This window comes from Onychomys torridus, chromosome 1 (genome assembly GCF_903995425.1).
Source record: "Onychomys torridus chromosome 1, mOncTor1.1, whole genome shotgun sequence".
Classification (NCBI taxonomy): domain Eukaryota; kingdom Metazoa; phylum Chordata; class Mammalia; order Rodentia; family Cricetidae; genus Onychomys; species Onychomys torridus.
The window spans coordinates 104,522,277-104,545,874 of NC_050443.1; the positions used below are offsets into that span (position 1 = coordinate 104,522,277).

A 23,598-nucleotide genomic window follows, 5' to 3' on the forward strand; every position below is an offset into this window, starting at 1 on the left:
ACCAGTATGAGAACTCACAGAAATCTGCCTGCCTCTGCCTCCCACATCCTGGGATTAGACGTATTTGCCCCTACACCCAGCTTTTTTTTTTTCTGGCACATAATTCTTCTTTATATGAAAATAAATAATCCTGTGGTGCTAAAAGTAGTGTTTAGAACCGGGCGGTGGTAGAGCACGCCTTTCATCCCAGCACTCAGGAGGCAGAGCCAGGCGGATCTCTGTGAGTTCGAGGCTAGCCTGGTCTACAAAGTGAGTTCCAGGAAAGGCGCAAAGCCACACAGAGAAACCCTGTCTCGAAAAACCAAAAAAAAAAAAAAAAAAAAAAAAAAAGTGTTTAGAGGCTGGAGAGGTGGCTCAGCAGTTAAAAACACTTGTTCTTATAGAGGACTGGAGTTCTGTTCCAAGCACTCACATGGCAGCTAACAACTGTCTTTAATTCCAGTTCTAGGGAATCTGACATCTCTTCTGACCTCTTTAGGCTTCTTCATACATGTGATATACATACTCAGACACACATAAAATTAAATTAATAGATATTAAATAATGTGCTGGGCATTGTGGCACACACCTTTAATCCCAGCACTCAGTAGGCAGAGGCAAGTGGGTCTCTGAGTTAGAGGCTAGCCTGGTCTACTACAGAGCATGTTCTAGGATAGCCAGGGCTACACAGAGAAACCCTATCTTGAAAAACAAACTAACAAAAAATAGTGTCATAAATGTGGAAGGAAACATTATCCTGCAGACCTTGTTGAAGTCATGTCTTCAAAACTCAAGTTTAGAGGAAAAAGAAAGGACACTTCCTAAACATTTACAACATGTGCTTCCAAGAGCACAGTTCAGTAATAAAAAAAGAAATAACTGAACTTAGAATGGAAAAAGGGCAGTTTGCCAAAAGAAGAGAATATCACTAATCACACGGATAGACGTCCCTTATGGTTAGCCATCAGGGATATGCAACTCAAAGCCTCCAGGGACAGAGGAACAGTAAGGCGATAGGACACTTGCCTAGTGTGTGCAAGGCCCTGGGTCATCACCAGAGCCTCTGCACTACACCACATCACACTCACTAGGACGACTACAGCAGAAGGACAATATTGTAGGCACAGATGCAGACAGTCAGAATCTCGTTGCTGGTAGTAAAATGGCACACCCACTGTAAAAATAATCTGGCCGTTCTTCCAAAGGCTAGACACAAAGGATCCGATAATTCCACTGCTGTGAATAAACCTGCAAAATGAAAATGCATGTCAATACAAAAGCTTGTGTAAGCTGTGTCCTGTGTTGCAGGCTATAATACTGGCTCCTTGGGTGCTGAGCTAGGTGGATGACTTCAGCCCAGAAGGGTAAAGGGCCCACAAATATAGTGAAGACCTTGTCTTAGCAAACAGGCTGGGTGCAGTGTCACACATTTATAATCCCAGCATTTGGGAGGCTGAGGCAGAACTGCGAGTTTAAGTCCACTCTGGCTTCATAGTGCAGCAGATGTTTTGGGGTCCCTTAGGTCCTGTGTAGTAGAATATTATTCTGAGGTGTGTTACTTTTGTTTATGTTGCATTTGTTTAACTTTGTGAAGCTGTGTTACTGTGCCTGTCTAAGCCACCTGACAGTCTGATAAAGAACTGGCCAATAGCTAGGCAGGAGAAAGGATAGGCAGGGCTGGCAGGCAGAGAGAATATATTGGGAAGAGGGATTGGAAAGCTAGGAACCAGAGAAGGAGGAGGACTCCAGGGTCCAGCCACCCAGATACACAGCAGCCATGGAGTAAGAGTAAGATTTACAGAAGTTAGAGAACAGGAAAAGCCCTGAGGCAAAAGGTAGATGGGATAATTTAAGATAAGGAAAGCTGGCTAGAAACTAAGCCAAGCTAACTAAGGCCAGGCATTCATAAGTAAGAATAAGCCTCCGTATGTGATTTATCTGGGAGCTGGGTGGCGGGCCCCCCAGAAAGCAAAAACAACAGTCTTGTCTCCTGAAGGAATGAATTCAGTCTGCTGTCCTTACTTGAGCAAATTAACACATCTCTTGGCACATGGTATGCAGCTGTTGATCTAGCAAATGCCTTTTTCTAAGCCCTGTCCATAAGGACCACCAGAAGCAATGTGCTTTCAGTTGGCAAGGCCAGCAGTGTACCTTTACAGTTTTACCTCAAGGACATTAACTCTCCAGCCCTGTGTCATAACTTAGAGGGGATCTTGATCATCTGTCTCTTCTACAAATTATTACGTTGATGACACTATATTAATGCCATTATGCTGATTGGAACAGGAGATAGCAACCACTTTGAACTCTTTGGTAACCCATATGCACATCAGAGGATGGGAAATAAATCCAACCAAAATTCAAGGACCTTCTTCCTCAGTGAAATTCTTAGGAGTCTAGTGGTGTGGGGCATGCAGAGATATTCCTTCTAAGGTAAAGGCTAAGTTATTGCATCTGGTCCCACCACCTATCACCAGGAAAGCAGCACAATGTTTAGTGCCTGTCTGGAGACAGCATATTCCTCACTTGGGTGTGATACTTTGTCCCATTAGAAAGCTGCTCACTTTGAGTGAGGCCTGGAACATTTGATCAAAAGGCAGTTTAAGCAGAAGTTTATTTAGCAAAGCAGAAGAACTTAGTAAACTAAACAGCTCCCCAAAGAGATTGGAGTGGGCTCCAAGACAGGGAGCAGACTAAAGGGTTTGTGCTGGAGATTTAAAGAAGTTTTATATGTTAGAGTGTTAGAGAATCCAGGCCCTTTTGACCCTAAGCAGAAAATGCAGTTAAGCCCTGTCCCAGTCTTTGTTGCTACCAGAAGCAGGACAGAAGCAGCCCAGCTTCCTGTGGTCCAGGTGTGAGGCAGCTTGAATTAGAGTTGGGTGTAGATCAACTCTACCCTTGCTCTTAGCTGGTCTGTTTGCTATTTCCTACCCTGTAGTAAACCTTTTAATTTGGCTTCCTCAGTGCTTTTAGCCTCACTTTTAACCCTAACATTCCTTTTAACACTAAGGTCTGTTTTTACCATGTCAATAGCAAAGCTGTAATTTTTGTCATGAATTTCCATACATTATTTACAGTAGCCAAAAAGTTAGCACAAATCAAATATCCATCAGTTGACAAATTGATAGAATGTTGTATATCAAAATAATGGAATATTATTCAGCAGTACAAAGAAATTAAGTGTAATGTAGGCAAGTCTTAAAAACAAAAGAAAACAGAGTAGATGAGTGTTTGCTCAGGACTAGGGTGATTGGCATTATACACCCAGGTCAGTGTTGTTAGTATATTCAGGGTTATAATTTTGTTTGCTTGTTTGTTTGTTTGTTTTTCAAGACAGAGTTTCTCTGTGTAGCTTTGGCACCTTTTCTGGAACTCACTCTATAGCCCCGGCTGGCCTAGAACTTACAGAGATCCGCCTGCCTCTGCCTCCCGAGTGCTGGGATTAAAGGCATGTACCACCACCGCCTGGCAGGTTATGCATCTTTTTAGCACAATTTCTCACCTGACAGGAAAAGCCATGTGCCCTTTTAATAGTCTCTTTCTCTTCTCACTATGCATTTCCTACTCAGATTTGCATATTCTGGATATTTCTTATAAATGGAAACAAATAGACAGACATGGTATACATGCCTGTAATCTTAGCACTAAAGAGTTTAAGGCAGAAGGATCATGAGATTGAAGCTAGTCTGGGCTATGTGATAAGACTATGTCTCAAAAAAATAATACAAAAATAAAATAAATCTATTGTGACTGCTTTTTTTCCCCTTATTTTGTAGCTCTGGTTGGCCTGGAATTCACTATGTAGGCCAGGCTGGCCTGGCACTTACTATGTAACTAAAGCTTTCCTTGAGTTCCTGATCTTGCCTCCAATTACCAAAGTCTTAGAGTTTCAGGTGTGGGCAGTTGTGCCCAGGTTTATTTAATTACTTCAACATTTATTTTATCTTAAATTATGTGTGAGTCTGTGTAGAGGTATGTGCATGTGAGTGTTGGTGCTTGCAGAGACCAGAGGTGTCAGATTTCTCTAGTGTGGGTCCTGGGACTTAAACTCATGTCTTCTGTAACAGCTCTAGACTCTTAACTGCTGGACCATCTCTCTAGCCCTCTTTTTTTTTCTTTAAGATTTAAAGAAAACCTTTTTATTTATGTGCATGGCATGTGTGTCTATATGAGGCTGTGTGTGTGTGTGTGTGTGTGTGTGTGTGTGTGTGTGTGTGCGCGCCTGCAGAGCCAGTAAAGGATATTAGATCCCCCAGACCTGGAGTTAAAGGTGGTTGTTGTCAGATCCAGAAGGCAGGAGGCATAATTGTTGTCTGTGATGCCTATTAGCATACCAGATGTTTCCTTCAGAGATTATACATTCTGGTGCACCTGATGAGGGAAGGGATATTGCAGTTTCTTTTTGTTTTTGCAGTACTAGAGATTGATCCCTGGAGTTCTTTCTAGGAAGGATCCCTTGCACTGAATTACATTTATGGCCTTTTTTTAAACTTTTTATTTTGAGACAGGGTCTCTCTGTGTACAGACTATCCTCAAATTCCACATCATTCCTGCCTCAGGCTCCTAAGGATTACAAACAGACTGGGCTCTCCTTTTGATATTTTAAATTTGCTTTTCTGGATTTTTTTTTTTCAGTATTTGGGGGTTTTTTTTGGTTTTGTTTTGGGTAAATCTTACTCAGATAGCAGTCTAAATCCATTCTTCTATATTCCGATTTTCAGTGGGCCCTAGCATCACTTATTGACAAAACATGTTTCCTTATTGAATTATCATTGCATCTTTGTTGAAGATCAGCCACAGATGTGAAGATTATTTTACTTTTATTTATTTTATGTGTTTTGGCTTCTTTGTCAAAAATCAGTACTTATCTGGAGTCAGTTTGACCTATGACAGGCTTGTAATATTTGAGAGTCCTTCAAAGACTTTCAGAACAGTTTGTGTAATATATTTGAATTAAGTAAGAATCTATGGTGTCTGGTCAGCTGGAGCTGAAGAATCAGTGACCAACCCACTAAAGTGAAACTTTAGCTTTACTGGGACAATCAGTGCTGGTTAGCTGGAGTTGAGAAATAAGCAGTGACTAATAAGAGACCAGCATCAGAAACTGTGATCCAGGAGAGCCAAGGCTGCGTCTTCAGGATTTGAAGGGATCCTGGAGAGCAGCCGGGGCCTGACATTGTGAGAAGCCATTGGTTAAGTGCAGCCTCAGTTGCAGTAGAACTCTGGGATGGAAGGGGTCTTGGAGGGCGGCTGAGGCTTGCACCGTGTGGCAGGGGCCCTGAAGAGAGCCCAGGAGAGGCTATTGGTGAAGTGCAGTACAGTTGTAGTATATTTGGAGGTGCCATGATCATAGGATGATTGCCAAGGACAGCAGCAACTATGGAATGGAGCTGGTCTGAGCCTTTGCAACAAGCTGTGTGTTCTGTGAATGACAGGACTAGAGACAGCTGTGAATGAAATAAGGACATGGCACTCCAACGTAGGGCTGCGGAGGAGGATTTTATTGTAGATCTGAGAGAGACTATGCCAGAGGCATCCACAAGCATCCACACTGAACTGGGCCATGAGAGGAGATGGGTGAGGGGTAGGGGGAGAAGCCAAGAGGACTAAGAGAGAACCAAGAGAGCACGTGACCAAAATGGCGTGGTTATATAACTAGGAGAAGCTGGGGAAGCGAAGAGAAGTCCCTGGGCTAGAGAGGTTTAAGGTAGGGGCAAGGTGAGAAGTGCTGAGAGAAGCCACAGGTGCTGAGTGAGCCTGGAGTCCAAGCAGACACTTTAGTATGCTAATAGGCAACACAGTTGGTCATTTGTCCTGAGTTTCTGGTGACAGATCTGGATTTATGTGTAATCTTTTACATGTTGACATCCAGTTATGCCAGCACCATTCGTTGAAGATTTCTTTTTTCCACTGTATAGTTTTGGCTTCTTTGTCAAAAATCAGGTGTTCATATGTGCGTGGATTAATGTCAGGGTCTTCAATTTGATTCCATTGATCCATTGAAGTCAGGGATGGTGATGCCTCCAGAGGTTGCTTTATTATACAGGATTCTTTTAGCTATCCTGGATCTTTTGTTTTTCTATATGAAGTTGAGTATTTTTCTTTCCAAGTCTGTGAAGAATTGTGTTGGGATTTTGATGGGAATTGCATTGGGGTGTTGTAGTCAGGGCCCAGGGAGGTTGGAGTGCTGAGCAAGACCCAGAAAGGAGAGAGAAGTGCATGCTGGGGGACATGTGTTTCAATCACTGCCCAGGTTCTAGGGGACCACCTGGGGCTAGTGCAGTGCAGGCCCTTGGAGCAGTCTGGGCTGCAGGTTCTGCAGGAACACTTGGACAGCTGGTGCATTGCAGGCAGTCTGGGAACAGTTTGTACTCTCCAGCTGATAGAAAACTGTGGGACAGATACAGAGTAAGGCGGAAGGTAAGTTTAGGGGAAACTTTTTCATCTCGGGTGTACTTTTGAAACTTTCAGGCCCATAGTCCTGGTAGTTGGGGATGTGGAAGTAGTCCCAAGGCAGGCATTAGGTGTGTGGGTGTGGGGAGGGGGAAGAGATACATATGCCATCCTTAGGAATAGGCAGTAGGCAGGGAGACTTAGGCCGTTGGTTGACAGAGTACTTACCTGGAGTCAGTTTGACCTATGACAGGTAGGTACAAGTCATATCTCACTGAAGTTTACATGAACTTTTTTTAGTGTTTACAAAAAGAGGTACAAGGTTTTGATGTATTATCATTACTACTGTTAGTAATCTGTACTGAAATCCTCATTGTAAGTGTTTGTAAAGAACTGAGTCATAGCAAAAGCTGTGGTTTTGTGTTTAAAGCGCGAACACTTTCCTCTCTCCAGAGGGATACATGTATAGACTGGACAGAGATGTTTTCAGCATAATGAGAAGCACTTTATGTCTATACTTAGAAGACAGCCAAGGAAATTTACAATTTTGATCTTGTGACTTGATAACAGTCATTGCTTTACCAGGGCTAGATAAATAGCCTGTCAGAACTCCATTGATTAACATTAAAACTCTGAACTTTAGAAATTTTAGTATAACAATAGTAAGGAGGAAAAGAAATCTGAGACCTTTCTCATTTTCTCATTTTCACATACCTTAAATCAGTTCCTCAGACCTTTATAAGCTTGCGTTTACATGCTTTAAGTCACTTTTTTTTTTTTTTTTTGGTTTTCGAGACAGGGTTTCTCTGTGTAGCTTTGTGCCTTTCCTGGAACTCACTTGGTAGCCCAGGCTGGCCTCAAACTCACAGAAAGTCCTGGGATTAAAGGCGTGCTCCACCACCGCCCGGCTTAAGTCACTTTCTTATACCCTCAGAACTTACTTAAATTTTAACATCCTTAGACCTTTACAGCTTTCATTTACTCTCTTAGATTCTTACAAATTACATAAATTTCAAACCTTTTCTTTTCATCCAATCAAATACCATGAAACACTGGTGGTTGATTATTGAGAGCATTGTAAAAACAAGTTCCTTTAAATAAAGGACTAATAAAAATGTACACTGAAACCTGTTTTGTGAGTTTCTCTGTTTTAGTGTGAAGCCTGTCAGCAAGGTAAACTGTCTGCCTTTCTTAGCAGGAGACCTAGCAGCTCTAGAAAAGGAGGCCTGGCTTTTACATATGAACTGAACTGTCTTCGTTAGGGTTTCTGTTGCTGTGAAGAGACACCATGACCATGGCATTGGCAACCCTTATAAAGGAAAAATGTAATTGGGGTGACGGCTTACGGTTTCAGAGGTTTAGTCCATTATCATCATGGCAGGGAGTATGATGGCGCGCAGGCAGACATGGTGCTGGAGAATTCTATCTCTTGGTCCAAAGGCAACAGGAAGTGAACTGTCTCATGGGGCATGACTTGAGCATATATGAGTCAAGAGTCCTCAAAGCCCTCCTCCACAGTGACACCCTTCCTCCAAAAAAACCACACTTAATCCAACAAGGCCACACCTCCTAATAGTGCTACTCCCTTTGGGGGTCATTTTCTTTCAAACCACCACATGGACTGACCAGGAAACTGCAGCCTTGGGAGGAGGAACTGGTTTGCTTGCATCTGTTAAACTGATAAAGCCACAGTTAGTCATCAGCATCATCACATCTGAGAAAGTAAGTTAGAGCAGGAAGTATAATCCAAATGGCCTCAATATCAATTGAAATGACAGATTTATCAGCTACCTGGATGATTAGTCTATGCTCCTGCGGTGATCTCAGAGCAGAAGTTGGTGTTCCAGCCGTCACACAGGACTGTGTTAAATCTTCAGCTGTCAGACCCAGAAGGTCTCAGTTTTTGCTGTGGAGGAGGAACTTGGAAAAACTGACCTACTTCAGCAAGGCAGAGTAGAACAGTCAGCCCAGCAGTGTTCACAGTTTGGGCAAGCCCTAGCAGTGGGTGAGGCATGGGCAGGCCTTTTTCCAGTGATTAGCATTACTACAATCTGTGAGGAGTCATCTGTGCCCCATCATCTCCATTGGAGACCTCAGGGTCGTTGCTAGGAGCTGGCATTTCTATCTATTACAGGAAGCTTTTTTATTAAACACTTTAAATGCCATATTCAGCAGATCTCTGAAGAGTTTGAGGACCATAATCTGTTAACACATTTCATATGGCTCATGAGGTTTTCTGTGTCTCGTGCACCATCTTTTAAGGACTGCTCATGAGTTTTCTCGTTTTTCACATATGTCTGTTATAGACCTTAGATGTCAACACACTGTCTTGTCCACTTTGAATGAAGCAATTTCATTGGTGGAAACCATGCAGGTTAATCTACAAAAACTATATACTTGCATGAACCCATAAAGCATTGCAGTTACATTGTATTTTGGTCATTTGAATAGTCTTTGTCTTCAAGTTACTGGTGCTTTTAGAAATGTCCTCTCTTGGAAAAAGGAGGAAAACCAATGAAACCAGTGAAACTGATTTACTTCTGGAAGTATTCAACAATAATTATCAGATATTCCTAGTGGGGTTGAAGATGTGGATGACTGCTTTTGACAATTCTGGAGATAATTCTACTGATTCCTGACAGTAAAATTATTAGACGTGGAAGGAAACCCAAGGCAGCGGTGCTTTCAAGAGATTCCTACACTGGCAAAGCTACTGATCATTGTTGGTCTTAGTTGGCACACCACCACACTTACAAACATTTGAAGGTCATACCAGGGTCACTACATTTCCTTCTCAGTGCGACTCTGTACCCTCTGTGACCAGTCTCTTTTTTGGTGATGAATTTAATGTCTCATTTGGTGTTGAATTGTTTGAGATGTTGTACAAAGAGCTGTCCCAACTATCATGATCAAACTGTAGTGAAATTCAAAACACCATCTAGAACACTAAAGTGGTCTCCAGTTACACAGAAGGACATCAAGAAATTCCTTGACTTAATTATTCTGATGGGCCAAACAAGAAAACATAGCTTGGGAGACTATTAGTCAACGGATCCTTTGATATGTACCCCTATATTTCCACAGACAATGAGTCGCCATAGATTTGAGCAAATATAGACATTCAGGCATTTCAATGAGAACGCCAAAAAGGTCAGTCCCTTGGGGAGACTTTTCAAGCTCCAACAGGATTATTTCCTGCATAAATTTCAAACAATATACAAATCAAAGCAGCAGTTGTCTTTGGACAAGGAAATGATTCCGCGGAGAGGGCGTTTAAAATTTCCCACATACAACCTAATAAAAATAACAAAATATAATATATAAAAGGTGTATTATGTATACAGCATTATGTCTGAGTGTTGGCCTACACACCAGAAGAGGGCCTATGAGCCACCATTTGGTTGCTGGGAATTGAACCCAGAACCTCTAGAAGAGCAGTCAATGCTCTTAACCCCTAAGCCATCTGTCCAGCCCCACAAGACATTTTTGTTCAATTTTTTTAACCCTACACGCAGGCAAGCATGCACTCACTCACACACACCCCTTTTGCATAAAGTTTTCCTATATAGAGCCCAGTAGGCAGTAATATGCCTCTGTTATTCTTTGAGCTCAACATCTTGTTTTTCAAGAGGCTGCTTGTCACCTGCATCGGGTTGTTCCCCAGCTCTCTCTGTTTCTTTGTTACACCACCAGTGCCTAGGAAGATGTTCTTCTGTGTGCATTTCACACACACTCCTCTGGTACCAGATCATTTCTCATGGTAAACCTTGTCTCTTGTCTTTATCCCACATGGTCTTCTACCTCTCTGAGCCCTTCTTAGAAAATGCTGAGGTTCTGCTTATATTCCTCTAGGTGAGGTGATACAAACAGTGGGCATGAAGCCGTGTCCCTTGTCTCCTTAGGATCCCTGTTGTGCACCTTCAGGATCCTGTCACATGAAAGCCCTTTTCTCCCTGTTTTTCCTTGTCCCAGTGCTAGGCATTGAACCTGGGGCCTATGCACACGGCAAACATTCTACCACTGAGCTACACACCCAGTGTTTGTTTTGTTTCTTTTTTTTTTTTTTTTTTGAGCTGAGGATCGAACCCAGGGCCTTGCGCTTGCTTGGCGAGCGCTCTACCCCTGAGCTAAATCCCCAGCCCTGTTTCCTTTTTTGAAATAAGTGTTCATGCAACTTAGTCTGGCCTGGAATGTGGAATTTTCCCCTGTGCTTCCTGAGTAGGTGGAATTGCAGGTATCTACCATCATCCCTGGCACCAGAACAACCCTTCTAAGAGGCGGCTATTATACAAAATTCCAGCACCCCTCCAAAAGGAATTTTCCTCAACCCAAGTAAATTTTTATTATAGATGTATCTGTCTTCAACTAGTCATAAATTTCTCTTTTTACCTTTTATTGTCATTTTTTCTAATTTTTGTTACGCAAAAAAATTTTTATTTTTATTATAATACATTTACTTTACCTTGAAAAAGTTTTTTTGTGTTTTGTTTTGTTTTTAGTGATTTTTCTTTCTTCTCTAGTGAGAAAATAATATCTCTGACTTGGAAATCATCTTTATGTAAAGTCTTATTTGAAGTAGAGTGGTAGTGCTTGGCTATCATTCTGGCCATTCTGCAGGCAAAGGCGAAAGCTTTCAAGTGTAAGGCCAACAGTCGCTTGCTTGCTACATCATTCCAGTCTCTGCTCCTCTGATTATCTTTTTTTTTTAAAAGATTTATATATTTATTATGTACAGTGTTCTACCTGCATATATGCCTGCAGGCCAGAAGAGGGCACTAGATCTCGTTAAAGATGGTTGTGAGCCACCATGTGGTTGCTGGGATCTGAACTCAGGACCTCTGGAAGACCAGTCAGTACGCTTAACCTCTGAACCATCTCTCCAGGCCCCCCCCCCCATTATCTTTCCTTTGTGTATGAATATTTCTTCTTATAAGGACACAGTTGCTCCAGGTGACAGTCTTGTCTTACTTTTGACTTACATCTGCAAAGACCCTGTTTCAAATACATCATCTACATGCACCAAGGATTAGGACTTAGTGAGTCAGAAATACAGTTCCACCTGCAGCAGACAATGACAGCTTTCTCTCCTTTGTTCCCCTGACCAGATGCCCGTCACAGGCTCGTCCCATGGCCCTCGTTTCTGCTGATTCCCGAATTGCAGAGCTTCTCACAGAGCTCCATCAGCTGATCAAGCAAACCCAGGTAAGAGCGAAATGAAGCATGGACTGTGGCCTTATGCTGTAAGGAGGGGCTTATGTTCAGAGAGACCTCCATGAGCTAAGATATCGTAAAAGAGGTGGAAGGAGGGACACTCGTGTGTGACTGCCATTCCTGTTGGTTTTTCTGTCCAGTACAGATTTCACTTTCGTTTAACAGCTCTTTGAAAGACAGATGGCATACCACACACGGCTCCTATTGAAAGTGTACAATTCAGTGATTTTTAGAAATTAGGTGTATAACTGTCACCAAGATCAGTTTTAGAGCCATAACCATTAGCCATTACTCCTCTTCCTCACCCCAAAATCCTTCCTCACCCCAAACTCCTTCCTCACCCCAAAATCCTTCCTCACCCCAAACTCCTTCCTCACCCCAAACTCCAAGTAAACCCAGATGTTCTTACAGGTAAGAGAGTCGAAGGATTTAGAGTTAACTTCCAGGATCTGGTCAAAGGCCAAAGCACTTTAGAATGTGGGTTAGACAAGCCAGGTCTGCTGAGTTAGCCCTGCTCGCCTTCTGCTGCCCAGATCACTCCTGGCCCATGACCACATATTTCTGGGCTGCAGCTCAGTTGAAAACAACGCCAGTCATCTTGCCTCAGTCCAGACGGATTACCATGGCATTGTGTGTTAGAGTCCACCTCCTCCTTTTAAGATAGACACGGGGGTTATGTAGAACAGTTCTTACTGGTATCAGTAGTGCTTCAGGACATAACTTAGGTTGCTCTGTTACTGTGTAGTCATGGTATATCACTGTGTTACAAGAACCCTGGAGATGTCCATGGACTGGAGGCCTATAGGCTGCAGCAGTGAGGGTGGAAGGCCTTTGTCTCATGGCTTCTCTGCCCTCTGTCTGTTCAAAATACCTAAGCTGCTCTGTTGGTTTAGTGTTTAACCCTTCTTTCCCCACGATAGATGGTCTTAGAGTTGCCTGGCATCTGTGCTGGTCCTGCCTGACTCTCTAGAGTCCCTCTCCATTTCTAAATTGACTTCCATTCTTGGCTTTTTTCCTAGAAGAGAACTCACATTGATCATCTTATCCTAATTAACAAATACTTTTCCTCTGAATGCAGCTCCTCATTCATCATGTATTTGTCTTGTTCCACAAGGCATGGGCTGTCACCTGCCTCTTCCAAAGCCCTTTTCTGTCTGTGGGTCAGTGTTTACTCTGCCACTCATGTTGCAGATGTATACTAATGACCTAGGTGTAGTAAGGGTACATGGTTCATACCAGAAAATGTACAGTACCCGTTCTAGGACTAAAAAGGTGACAGTCACACGCACATTTATTTGTCCTGAGTGTAGTACCAATGAATTGCATCTGCCAGGTGATATCTAGTACTCTAATCTTTTTGTTTTCAGACTTATTTTTACTTTATGATTATGGCTGAGTATCTGCATGTGTGTTTGTTTACTACATGTATCTTTGGTGCCCCTGAGGCCAGAAGAGGTCATCAGATCCCCTGGAACTGTAGTTATAGACAGTTGAGCTGCCACATGGGCGCTAGTACTAGAACCTGGTCCTCTGGAAGAGCAGCACTAACTGCTGAGCCAGCTCTTCAGCCCCATAGTGCTCGACATCCCATTTCCTCCTATATATTCAAATAGCTTTTCTGTCATTCACAAATGAAGAGTAGTATGTGTTTCTGCCTGTAACATACTTGTAGCATGTTGAGCATACCATTGCTCTATTTGTCCATTATTACCTTTCCAAGCATTTGCTCACTGAAGTTTGTGTGTGTGTGTGTGTGTGTGTGTGTGTGTGTGTGTGTGTGTGTGGTGGTTTTTTGTTTTTGTTTTTTTTCTTAGACAAGGTCTCTCTATGTATCCCTGGCTGGCGTGGAACTTGCTCTCTAAACCAGGCAGGCCTAGAACTCAGAGACCTATCTGCCTCTGCCTCCCGAGTACTGGTATTAAAGTCATGTGCCACCATATCCGGCTTATTGATGTTTATAGCCACACACTAGTTGTTCTACTGGACCACATGGTCCAGTGAGCCAGTAGGGAGCAATTCCCAGAAATTCCTCTCCAGAACCTACCCTTAGTTGGTGTACCCTGAAAAATAAGAATCATAAATACTGGTGCGTATTTGCTAAGTGAAAGATCCCAGTAGGTTGCATACTATATGCTTCATTCCATCTGTGTGACAAATTCCAGAAAAGACACACTAGAGAAAGTAAAAAGATGTGAATGGCAGAGCCTTGGGAGAACTGGGGTGGGATAAAAGGCTAGGGGGCCATGGAGGGTGTTTAGGGAGGCAGGACTCTCGTGTATGATGCTGTAATGATACAACTGAAGAGGCCGTCCAACCCACAGGGCAGCACAACACAGAGGGAGGCGTCATGTAAACAGTGGGCTGTCGTTAGGGTAAAGGGTCAACCTCATGGCCTCTTGACCTCAACCTTACAGGAAGAGCGTTCGAGGAGCGAGCACAACTTGGTGAACATCCAGAAAACGCACGAGCGAATGCAGACCGAGAACAAGAGTGAGTACCTGAGGTGGGAGAGAAAGGAGGTGGGAAGGGCTGAGACCAGGAGCACGGCCTTACAGTCTTCCAAGGGGACTTTTGCTTGTACTTACAGAGTCCAAAGTTGCTCGTTAGGGTTGTCGTTACTTTGGCTGAATGACCTACAGTGACAGGGACTGAGGACCTCAGAGGCGCTCAGAGCATGCACGCGCGCACACACACACACACACACACACACACACACACACACACACACACACCCCGTGCTTGGTGCTTTCTAACTCAGAATAACTTTGGACAGTACTAGCTTCTCCTGTTCTCTGTACCTGTCATGGTATGGACAGGTGGCAGGTCAGAAGTGCTTTCTACGAATGGTGGGGGCTGGAGAGGTGGCTCTCACTGGTTAAGAGCACTGGATGCTCTTCCAGGACCCGGGTTCAATTCCCAACACCCATATGCCACATGGTAGCTCACAACTCTGCAACTCCAATTCCTGGGGACCTGACACACTCACACAGACAATGCACCTAAAACATGAATAAATTATTATTAAAAAGGAAAAAAAAAAAGAATGGTGGTGTCTTTACCATATGGAAATGTGACCCTGGTGAACAGGGAACACGTTTTTAATGTGTGTTGTGAGGGGGTGTATATGCACATGTATGCACATGTGTATTTGTGCAGAAGCCAACTCATGTTTCATTTCTCAGGCACCATTCACTTTTTTGTTGTTTTGGAAATGGTCCACTATATATCCCTGGCTGTCCTAGAACTCACTGTGTAGGCTAGGCTGGCCTTCATCTTACTGATATCCACCTGCCTCTGCGAGTGCTGAGATTAAAGCAATTGCTACCACATCTGAGGTGCCTGGCTTTTCTTTACTTGGGTTCTGGTGATAGAGCTTGGTTCCTGGTACTTCCAAGGCAAGTACTTTCCATACTGAGTCATCTTACTGAGCTCCTGGGAGCATGTTTGAACTAAAGCGTGGAATCCAGGCCCTGGCCTCTGAGCCTCTTCAAGCTGATTCTGATGTCCTGGATCAGGGTCACATGCTGCCGCCTCCTCTTGCTCATGCTTCCTCATCCTGTGTTTACAGTCTCTCCTTATTACCGGACAAAGCTGCGTGGTCTCTACACGACCGCCAAGGCCGATGCGGAGGCTGAGTGCAAGTGAGTACCGCCCACGGGGCTGCTGCTCCATTCCCTGACCTCTAGTTCTGGGCCACGTGTGACTGGAGGCCATGCCCCAGCTTGCCTCCTGTCTGTAGAGAGGGTCCTCCTGCTCTGCCTCTTCCAAGCCCTACCTCCATTACCCATTCTCCCCCTTTTGCTCACTGCTCCATAGATGCAGTAAGCAGTGTCATGTCCCTGGGTACCATTTCCTAGTCATGTGACCCTGCGGTCAATTCAGTTGAAACTGTTGCCTTGCCATTAAAATCAGGGTAATAACTCCTACTGGATTGTGAACAGACAGTGGGGTAATGTGGAGAGAATGCTGGATTCTATTAACTGTTCTTCCCCCATGGGAATATGCTGACCATTGCAGCCTGTATGGTAACCAGGACCACTGTATGGCGCTGCTGTGCCTGTAATGGTAACAACCACTGTATGGTGCTTTTGTGCCTGTAATGGTAACCAGGACCACTGTACGGCACTGCTGTGCCTGTATGGTAACCAGGACCACTGTATGGTGCTGCTGTGCCTGTATGGTAACCAGGACCACTGTATGGCACTGCTGTGCCTGTATGGTAACCAGGACCACTGTATGGTGCTTTTGTGCCTGTAATGGTAACCAGGACCACTGTACGGCGCTGCTGTGCCTGTAATGGTAACAACCACTGTACGGCGCTGCCATACAGTGTATGGTACCATTCCGAGTACTTTTTAAATATTTCTATTTTTTTAAACACAGTCACTAGAGTAACCACTGCCAGCACTCCAAGGTGGGGTCTTCCTTGTGGATTCCTGAGAGCCTCCTCGACACCCTGCTTCTTCCTATTTCCATGATACCTCATCATGGTATCTCCCTCCCTGTCCTTCCACTCTGTCCCTGTTCCAGCTTGACCCTCCCACTTCCCTATGTTCTTCTTCCCACTCCTCGCCCTCTGCCACCCCCCACCCAGTCCACTCATGTAGATCTCATCCACTTCTCCTTCAAAGGATCATCCATGTGCCCCTTCTAGGGTCTTTCCCTGTTAGCTAGCCTCTCTGGAGCTGTGGGTTGCAGTTTGACCATCCCTTCCCTCCCATCTAGTATCCACTTATGAGTGAGTACATACAATGTTTGTCCTTCTGAGTCTGGGTTACCTCACTCAAGATGATATTTTCTAGTTCCATCCATTTGCCTGCAAATTTCATGATATCATTGTTCTTTACTGCTGAGTAGTACTCCATTGTGTATATGTACCATATTTTCTTTATCCATTCTTCAGTTGAGGGGCATCTAGGTTGTTTCCAGGTTCTTGCTATTATGAATAATGCTGATATGAACCTCGTTGAGTATGTGTCCTTGTGGTATGATTGAGCATTCCTTGGGTATATGCCCAAGAGTGGTATAGCTGGGTCTTGAGGATATGGAAGACAGTTGTTTGGCTCGAATTGTTTCGGGGGCACCCAGGCAGGGGGATCGGGATCCGTCTCTGGTGCATGGGCAGGCTTTTAGGAGCCCAGTGCCTGTGGTATGACGCCTTACACAGCCTTGGTGCACTGGCGAGGGGCTTGGACCTGCCTAGGCTCAGTGTGCTGGGCTCTGCTGACTTCCCATGGGAGACCTTGATTTGGGAGATGTGGGGATGTGGGGTGGCTTGAGAAGGAGGGTAGGGTGGGGGGTGGGAGGAGGGAGGAGGTGGGATCTCTGGGTGGTATGTAGTATGTAGAAAATTTCTTAATAAAAAAAAGTGAAAAAAAAGATGATCAAGCTTTAAAAAAAAAAAAAAAGAAACAAACACAGTCACACAATAGCTCTTGTTGGCTGCAACTCACTATGTAGATCATGCTGGCCTCCAACTCTCAAGAGATTGGCCTGCCTTTGCCTCCCTGTACTAGGGTTAAGGGCGTGCTCCACCATACCTGGCCCAAATGCTTCTATGTTTCTCTGCTCCACTTGATCCTCAAAGCATTCCTTGTTGTCATTTTCAGTATTGTACCAATTGACTGTTAAGGAGGCTGAACCCTAGAGGGATGATAAAATCTGCCAAAACTCATAGAGTCAGTAAATGGGGAAGTCTGGTGTCTAGGGCAGAAGTCCACAGTTAGTTCTCTGCTAGGTTGCTGAACAGGGTCTTTCTACAGCTCAACGCATTTTAAATGAACATATCTCACAGGATTCTGACAGAAGTTGCAGTTAATGTGTTGTTATGTGTAGCCAATTCTCTGCACTTTTTTGTTTGTGTGTTTTTTCTTTTCCTTCTTTTTGGTTTTCCAAGACAGGGTTTCTCTGTGTAGTTTTGGTGCCTGTCCTGGATCTTGGTCTGTAGGCCAGGCTGGCCCAGAACTCACAGAGATCCACCTGGCTCTGGCTCCCGGGTGCTGGGATTAAAGGCGTGCGCCACCACCGCCCGGCCTTTTCACTTTTTAATGCGAGTTGTAGGCAGGTAATCTTAAGCTTTCCTAATAAGTCCTAGTCTGCTGTTTTTAATAATAGCTGCGTGTTGAGGGCCCCTCAGCATGCCAGCTGTGGGATAAGGACCAGAGCAGCCTACATGGCTCAGAAGCAGGGGAGGTGGTTCATAAGGGCCCTGAGTGCCACAGGCCTCACTCTAGAGGCCTCGAGGAACCAATAAGACTTGAAGTTGTAATAAAAAAAAGAAGAGCTGGGGAAGAATTCAAAGCCAGTTAGAGACCAAGCCCATGGTGGCAGTGGAGGTCAGTGGAACGTGGTAGAAGGGTAGAGAGCACAAACCAGTTCAATAGAGCAGTTTTTGAGATCTGTTTAGGGAAGTAGTTGTCAGAAGGGAGGTTCAAGATGGCAAAGTTTCTAGTTTGGATAGAAGCGTCTGGTGTGGCTCCCCATGTGAGGTTGGGGCACAGAACAGAAAGAGGGGTGGGCTCTGCTCCTGCATTAGAAACAAAATGGGCTCTTCTGAGTGCTCTTCCCACTCATCTGGACTGGGGTAGCTTGTGTAAGGCAGAGGGCTGCATGTTTGTTTTTCTGGTTTTCTGGTTTTCTGGTTTTTTCGTTTTGTAGTGCTGGGGATGGGACTCAGCACCTTGTGTATAGTAGGCAGACTCCTGTACCACTGAGTTACACCCCAAGTCTTCATTTGGGAGTAAGAAGTCAACTGCCCTTTCTGTCCTAACTGCTGGCAGAGTGAAGACTCAGACAAGTTTGGTATGGAATGACTCTGGCACAACTTACCCAGCACTCACCACTTAGGAGCCGTTTGGTAAACATGGCTTGCACTGAAATCCTTTTGCTAATTCAGATTTTCATCACCCTTCAAATACCCAACCAGACCTTCCCAACTCAGTAGCTGAGAGAGAGAAAGCAAGCAAGAGAGATGAAGTCACCCTCCATCTAGGTCAGACAAACCCATGCCACTGGTGTTACCGAATTCATCTGGGTGATTAGTAATAAACACCATCGCATTTCTTATATAGCATATAAATTAGGATATCAGTGCTGATATATATAGAACTGTGACCCAGAGAGCTTATTCCTATTTCATCATGAAAGAGGCCTGTTCTAGTGCAGATCTCCATTGCTCAAATTTCTAGTCTCCAGTCTTTGATCTGGATCACTTTTCAATCTCTCTTAGCCGTTTATGACTTGACCTTTTTAAGGTTATAGGTTAATTATTCTGTGGCACGTCCCTCCCATGGGAGTGTTTAGTACTTCCTGGCTTCTGAACTCAGGATTGACGCCTCAGGCCTTGGTAACACAGTAGCAGCCTTCTATTAGAAGGCCCAAGACACTATGTCTCCTTACTTGATGGGGGATCTCCCAGGTGTGTTTACCACTGTGTCATCAGCAAGGCCTTGTGACTGAATACCCCATTTCACATCACCGATTAGGACCCTTTATTCTGTCCCGAAGCTTTGGGCTGGCCCAAAGCTTGGTGGGTTTTGTTGTTGCTGTTCCTTTGATGTCATGTAGACAACTGTAACTTTGAATGTAGGACAGAAAGCTGTTCTCCAACAGGCCCAGCAGCAATATCAGCCTTTCCCAGTGTCTCTGGCCTCCTGACTATCATTGTCTGGGTTCCTCACTGAGTCCCAGCACTCTACGCTACAGCTTTGCTAAGGGTTCGCTGTGGAAACAGGAAAAAATGACCCAAATTGAGTTGTTGCTGCTGATTGAGGTTGAAGCCTTCTCTGGAAGATGTCACAAGATCTGAGATAAGAGGCTTCTGGGAGGTCCTGTGTAGTGACATCCACTGCTGGCCTGCCTGCCTGCCAGCCTGGAACCCCTGTAAACTGACCTCTGGAGGCTCAGGCTTCGGGACTACCCAGGAGTGCAAATGGCTTCAGTCTTAGAGGAATGAGTCCCTGTAACCTGGGGCTGCCCTGAGCTAGCCTGGCCTTTCTAGGCTCCCCCCCACCCCCGTTCTGCTTCTCCTTCTGCTACCTGGCACAGCCCCTGGAGCCTCACTGTCAGTGCTCCTTACTGTAATGAAACTCCTCCAAGAAAGCAGCTTAAGGGAAGAGGGTTTCCTTTGGCTTCATGGTGAGAAGGTTGTCTGTCATGGAAGGGAAGGCACAGCACAAGGAGCTCAAGGCTGTTGGTTGCATTGCCTTATACTGAGGAAGCAGAGAGCTCAGGCTAGACACTCAATTAGGTCTGCTCCTCACCAGCCCATTTCCTTTAGCAAGGCCCCACCTCCTAAATGATCCACAACCCTGCAAAAGGCTCCACCAACTAAGGACCACCTGCTCAAACACATGAGCCTATTAGGGACGTGGCATACTCAGATCTGAACTTCCTTCCCTGTCATCTCAGGACAGAGTCAGAGCTTTGGCAGGATCTCTACAGAATTGGGCAAAGCAGTATCAGTGACCTCATGCACCTGCTTTCTCAAGGGCTTGTCCTGCCACTTTCTGCTGCATTGCCCTTATACTTTTACAGTTGAAAAACAGGGTTGGAGCAGTTGCCTAGCTTTCATGTGGTACTTGGTTCCATCCCGAGCGCTGAAAAAAAAAAAATTATAATCATTGGTTAGTTAACATTCTGAGGCCTGTCATTGATGAATCCTCCTGTGAACATCACAGAGCATTGACACAAACTTGGATGTGTTGACACTCGCTGTGGTCTCTTACATAATAAAGACATTCTCTGAACATGAAATGTGTAATGTAGCTACCAGTGTCTCATGTGTTTTCTCAAAAGTATAATTTAGTAAATGTTTGTTTTGTTTCGTTTTTGTTTGCTTTGGTTTTTCCAGACAGGGTTTCTCTGTGTAACCTTGACTGTCCTAGAACTCTCTCTGTGGTCCAGGCTGGCCTAGAACTCAAGAGATCTGCCTGCCTCTACCTTCCAAATGCTGGGATTAAAGGCCTGCGCCATCACTACCCAGCTAAATATTTGTTTGTTTGTTTTATGTATGTGAGTGCTCTATCTGCATATACACCTGCATGCTAGAAGAGGGCATCGAATCCCATTATAGGTGGTTGTGAGCCACCATGTGGGTGCTGGGAATTGAACTTGGGACTTCTGGAAGATCAGTCAGTGCTGTTAACTGCTGAGCCATCTCTCCAGCCTCAGTAAATTTCTAAATCAGTGGCATTGTCATTACTATAATCAAGTGTGATTAGTGTATATGATTGTATGGGCCATGCTTGCATGTGACTGTCAGTCCAGAGAATATATTATGTGCACTATGACATTATGTGCCATGAGTGGTGCCATGAGGCAGTAAAATTTGTTCAAGTCCATTATAATCCTGTGGGGCCACTGTCACAGGATTGTGACATATACAGACTTGTTGACTGAGATATCTGAGGTAATAACTATTTCTGTTTAGGGTCTATGATCTCATATTTTTTTGTTTTTATTAATAATTTGTGTATATATGTGGTATATATGTTTATGCAGTATGTATATATGTTTGTGTAGGTTCCCAGGCATGTGAGTGTACATGTACATGGGAGAGAGTGAATATGTAGGCTAGTGGTTGATATTGGTTGTTTCCTTGATTTGTCCACCTTAGTTTTTAAGACAGGGTCTCTCACTGAACCTGGAACTGATTGACTTGGCTAGACTGTTTGGCCAATGAGCTCCAAGGATCCAGCTGTCTCCACCTTAACCCAGTGCTGGGACTGCAGGCACATGCCGTCATGTCTGACTCTCAGATGGGTGTTGGTAATCTAACTCAGATCCTCAAGCTTGTGCAACAGGTACTTAATTCACTGGGCTGTCTCTGTAGCTTCTCCTTTTTTGTTTGAAGCGAGGTCTCACTCTAGCCTAGGCAGACCTGGAGCTCATTGTGTAGCTAAGATGGCATCAGACTCACTACAGGAATGCTACAGCCTCCTAAGTGGCAAGATTGCAGGTGTCAGCCAGCACATCCAACAAGAGCAGCATAGACTTGGTCTGGGGAGCCCAGTGGCCAAGAAGCCTCTGCTGAGTGCTTCACAGAACACTCTTTTCTCCCTTCCTTGTCTAGCATCCTCCGCAAAGCGCTGGATAAGATAGCTGAGATCAAGTCTCTGCTGGAAGAGAGGCGGATTGGTGAGTAGGAGAAATGAAGAATTTCTTGACCAGGCATGGTGGGGGCTGGGGGGGAAGCAGTCACGGCCCAGCAGGGAGCATGGGACATGATCTGGTGGAGTCACCCAACAGTTGTCGGAGACAGACTCCGAGGCCGAGAGTGTGCCTAGTTCTCTGCCCAGACCCAGGTCATTTTGCCCCACCCTTCCCACTGCCCTTGCTTATTCTATCCAGGGATGGTCATCTCTCTCCTTTCTACCACTGCTCCCTCTGTGGCATGCTTTGGTGACAATCTGCCACTCTTTGTACCCCAAAGCCAGCCATACATGTGAAGCTGGCTTAGCTCCCTGCCTTTAGGTCTCCTCAGGTGCCACTGCCTTGGCTTCCTGACTTCTGTCTTGCCCCAGATGCAACTCTTTACCCTTTAGCGTGATCACGGTACCGTTTTTGTTTGTTTTCAGTTGAACAGTGTGATGAGCCATGGCTGATGAGGGCAGTGATACACACTAGATAATTTGTGCAACTTCCACTGAAATTACATACACTAGTAGAAAGGAGATAAACATAAGTATCTCCTTCCAGGAATTTTCATTGACCCAGCACATTCACATATCCAGCACCCCAGCAGCAAACAGAATGTAACCTGCTTCCTGGAAACCCTCCTTTTTAGTTCTTCTCCACGAATCTCGCAGGCCTGTCTCTTCCCAACCTTAGATGTCTGTTAAGAAGGGGTGTGGATGGTTTGGGGATCATGGTATAAAGTGCTCCCGCTCAGAGCAGTTGCTGGGGTGTGACTGGGTCAGGTGCCATCCACATGGCCTCAGGGGTTCACTTGCTTCCCACAGCGGCCAAGATCGCAGGTCTCTACAACGACTCGGAGCCCCCACGGAAGACCATGCGCAGGGGGGTGCTGATGACGCTGCTGCAGCAGTCAGCCATGACCCTGCCCCTCTGGATCGGGAAGCCTGGTGACAAGTGAGGGCGGGAACTAGCCAGAGAGGGCTGGTGCCGGGGGCCAGACTAACAGGCTTTCTCTCCTAGGCCCCCACCGCTCTGTGGAGCCATTCCAGCCTCAGGGGACTATGTGGCCAAACCTGGAGACAAGGTGGCTGCTAGAGTGAAGGCTGTGGATGGGGATGAGCAGTGGATCCTAGCCGAAGTAGTCAGTTACAGCCATGCTACCAACAAGTGAGTGTGCGCCTGACTTTGCCTTCTCACTGCTCCGGCTTCTGCCGCCTGGGGGAGAGCTTCCCCCGAAGGCTGCTGGGTGGTGCTCCCTCAAGCTGCTGCAAGCCTCTCTTCATCCTCTCTCCTCCTTACTCCTGGATGCCAGCTTTGTCCCAGCACTGGTTCCCTTTTGTTGGCCCACAGGTACGAGGTAGACGACATTGATGAAGAAGGCAAAGAGTGAGTGTCCAGGTGGGGGCAGTGGAGTCACCAGATTCTGGGAGAAGCCTCCCCTGGTCATGGCCTGTATTGTTCCCCCAGGAGACACACCCTGAGCCGGCGGCGCATCATCCCACTGCCCCAGTGGAAAGCTAACCCTGAGACAGACCCTGAGGCCTTGTTTCAGAAGGAGCAGCTAGTGCTGGCCCTATACCCCCAGACCACCTGCTTCTACCGTGCTCTGATCCACACCCCCCCACAGCGGGTAAGGAGCCACCACAGAAAGCCTTTGACACTAGAACCTTAAGGATTGGTCCCCATCATTCTTCAGGATTCCTTCTTGCTGTCTTCTTGTCCTTTATCTCCTAAACATAGGCTTTCCTGGTAGCACCAGATCCCTGACTGCAGAGTAGAGAGGGGAGCAGGAGAGACAGGGAGGTGCAGCTGGGGCTCTGGACAAGGAGAGGCTGCCCTGGCCGAGAAACGTCTTGACCAGCCCTTCTTCCTGTGTGT

The 23,598-nt window shown here is 45.4% G+C and overlaps 1 protein-coding gene across 2 annotated transcripts in view; it reads left to right on the forward strand.

The window, feature by feature from the left end:
• Positions 1 to 23,598, forward strand: part of Sgf29 (SAGA complex associated factor 29) — a 30,999-nt gene that overhangs the window by 7,040 nt on the left and 361 nt on the right. Inside the window, exons 2-10 of one of the 2 annotated variants that reach the window (XM_036169570.1) lie at positions 11,478 to 11,574; positions 13,998 to 14,073; positions 15,152 to 15,224; positions 21,656 to 21,720; positions 22,545 to 22,674; positions 22,741 to 22,887; positions 23,071 to 23,106; positions 23,188 to 23,350; positions 23,461 to 23,595. In XM_036169570.1, coding sequence (XP_036025463.1) covers positions 11,500 to 11,574; positions 13,998 to 14,073; positions 15,152 to 15,224; positions 21,656 to 21,720; positions 22,545 to 22,674; positions 22,741 to 22,887; positions 23,071 to 23,106; positions 23,188 to 23,350; positions 23,461 to 23,487 — 792 coding nt within the window. In that variant the 5' untranslated portion in view covers positions 11,478 to 11,499 and the 3' untranslated portion in view covers positions 23,488 to 23,595. Of the gene's footprint in view, positions 1 to 11,477; positions 11,575 to 13,997; positions 14,074 to 15,151; positions 15,225 to 21,655; positions 21,721 to 22,544; positions 22,675 to 22,740; positions 22,888 to 23,070; positions 23,107 to 23,187; positions 23,351 to 23,460; positions 23,596 to 23,598 lie in introns of those variants that run through there. The other variant, XM_036169559.1, reaches the window with a different exon arrangement.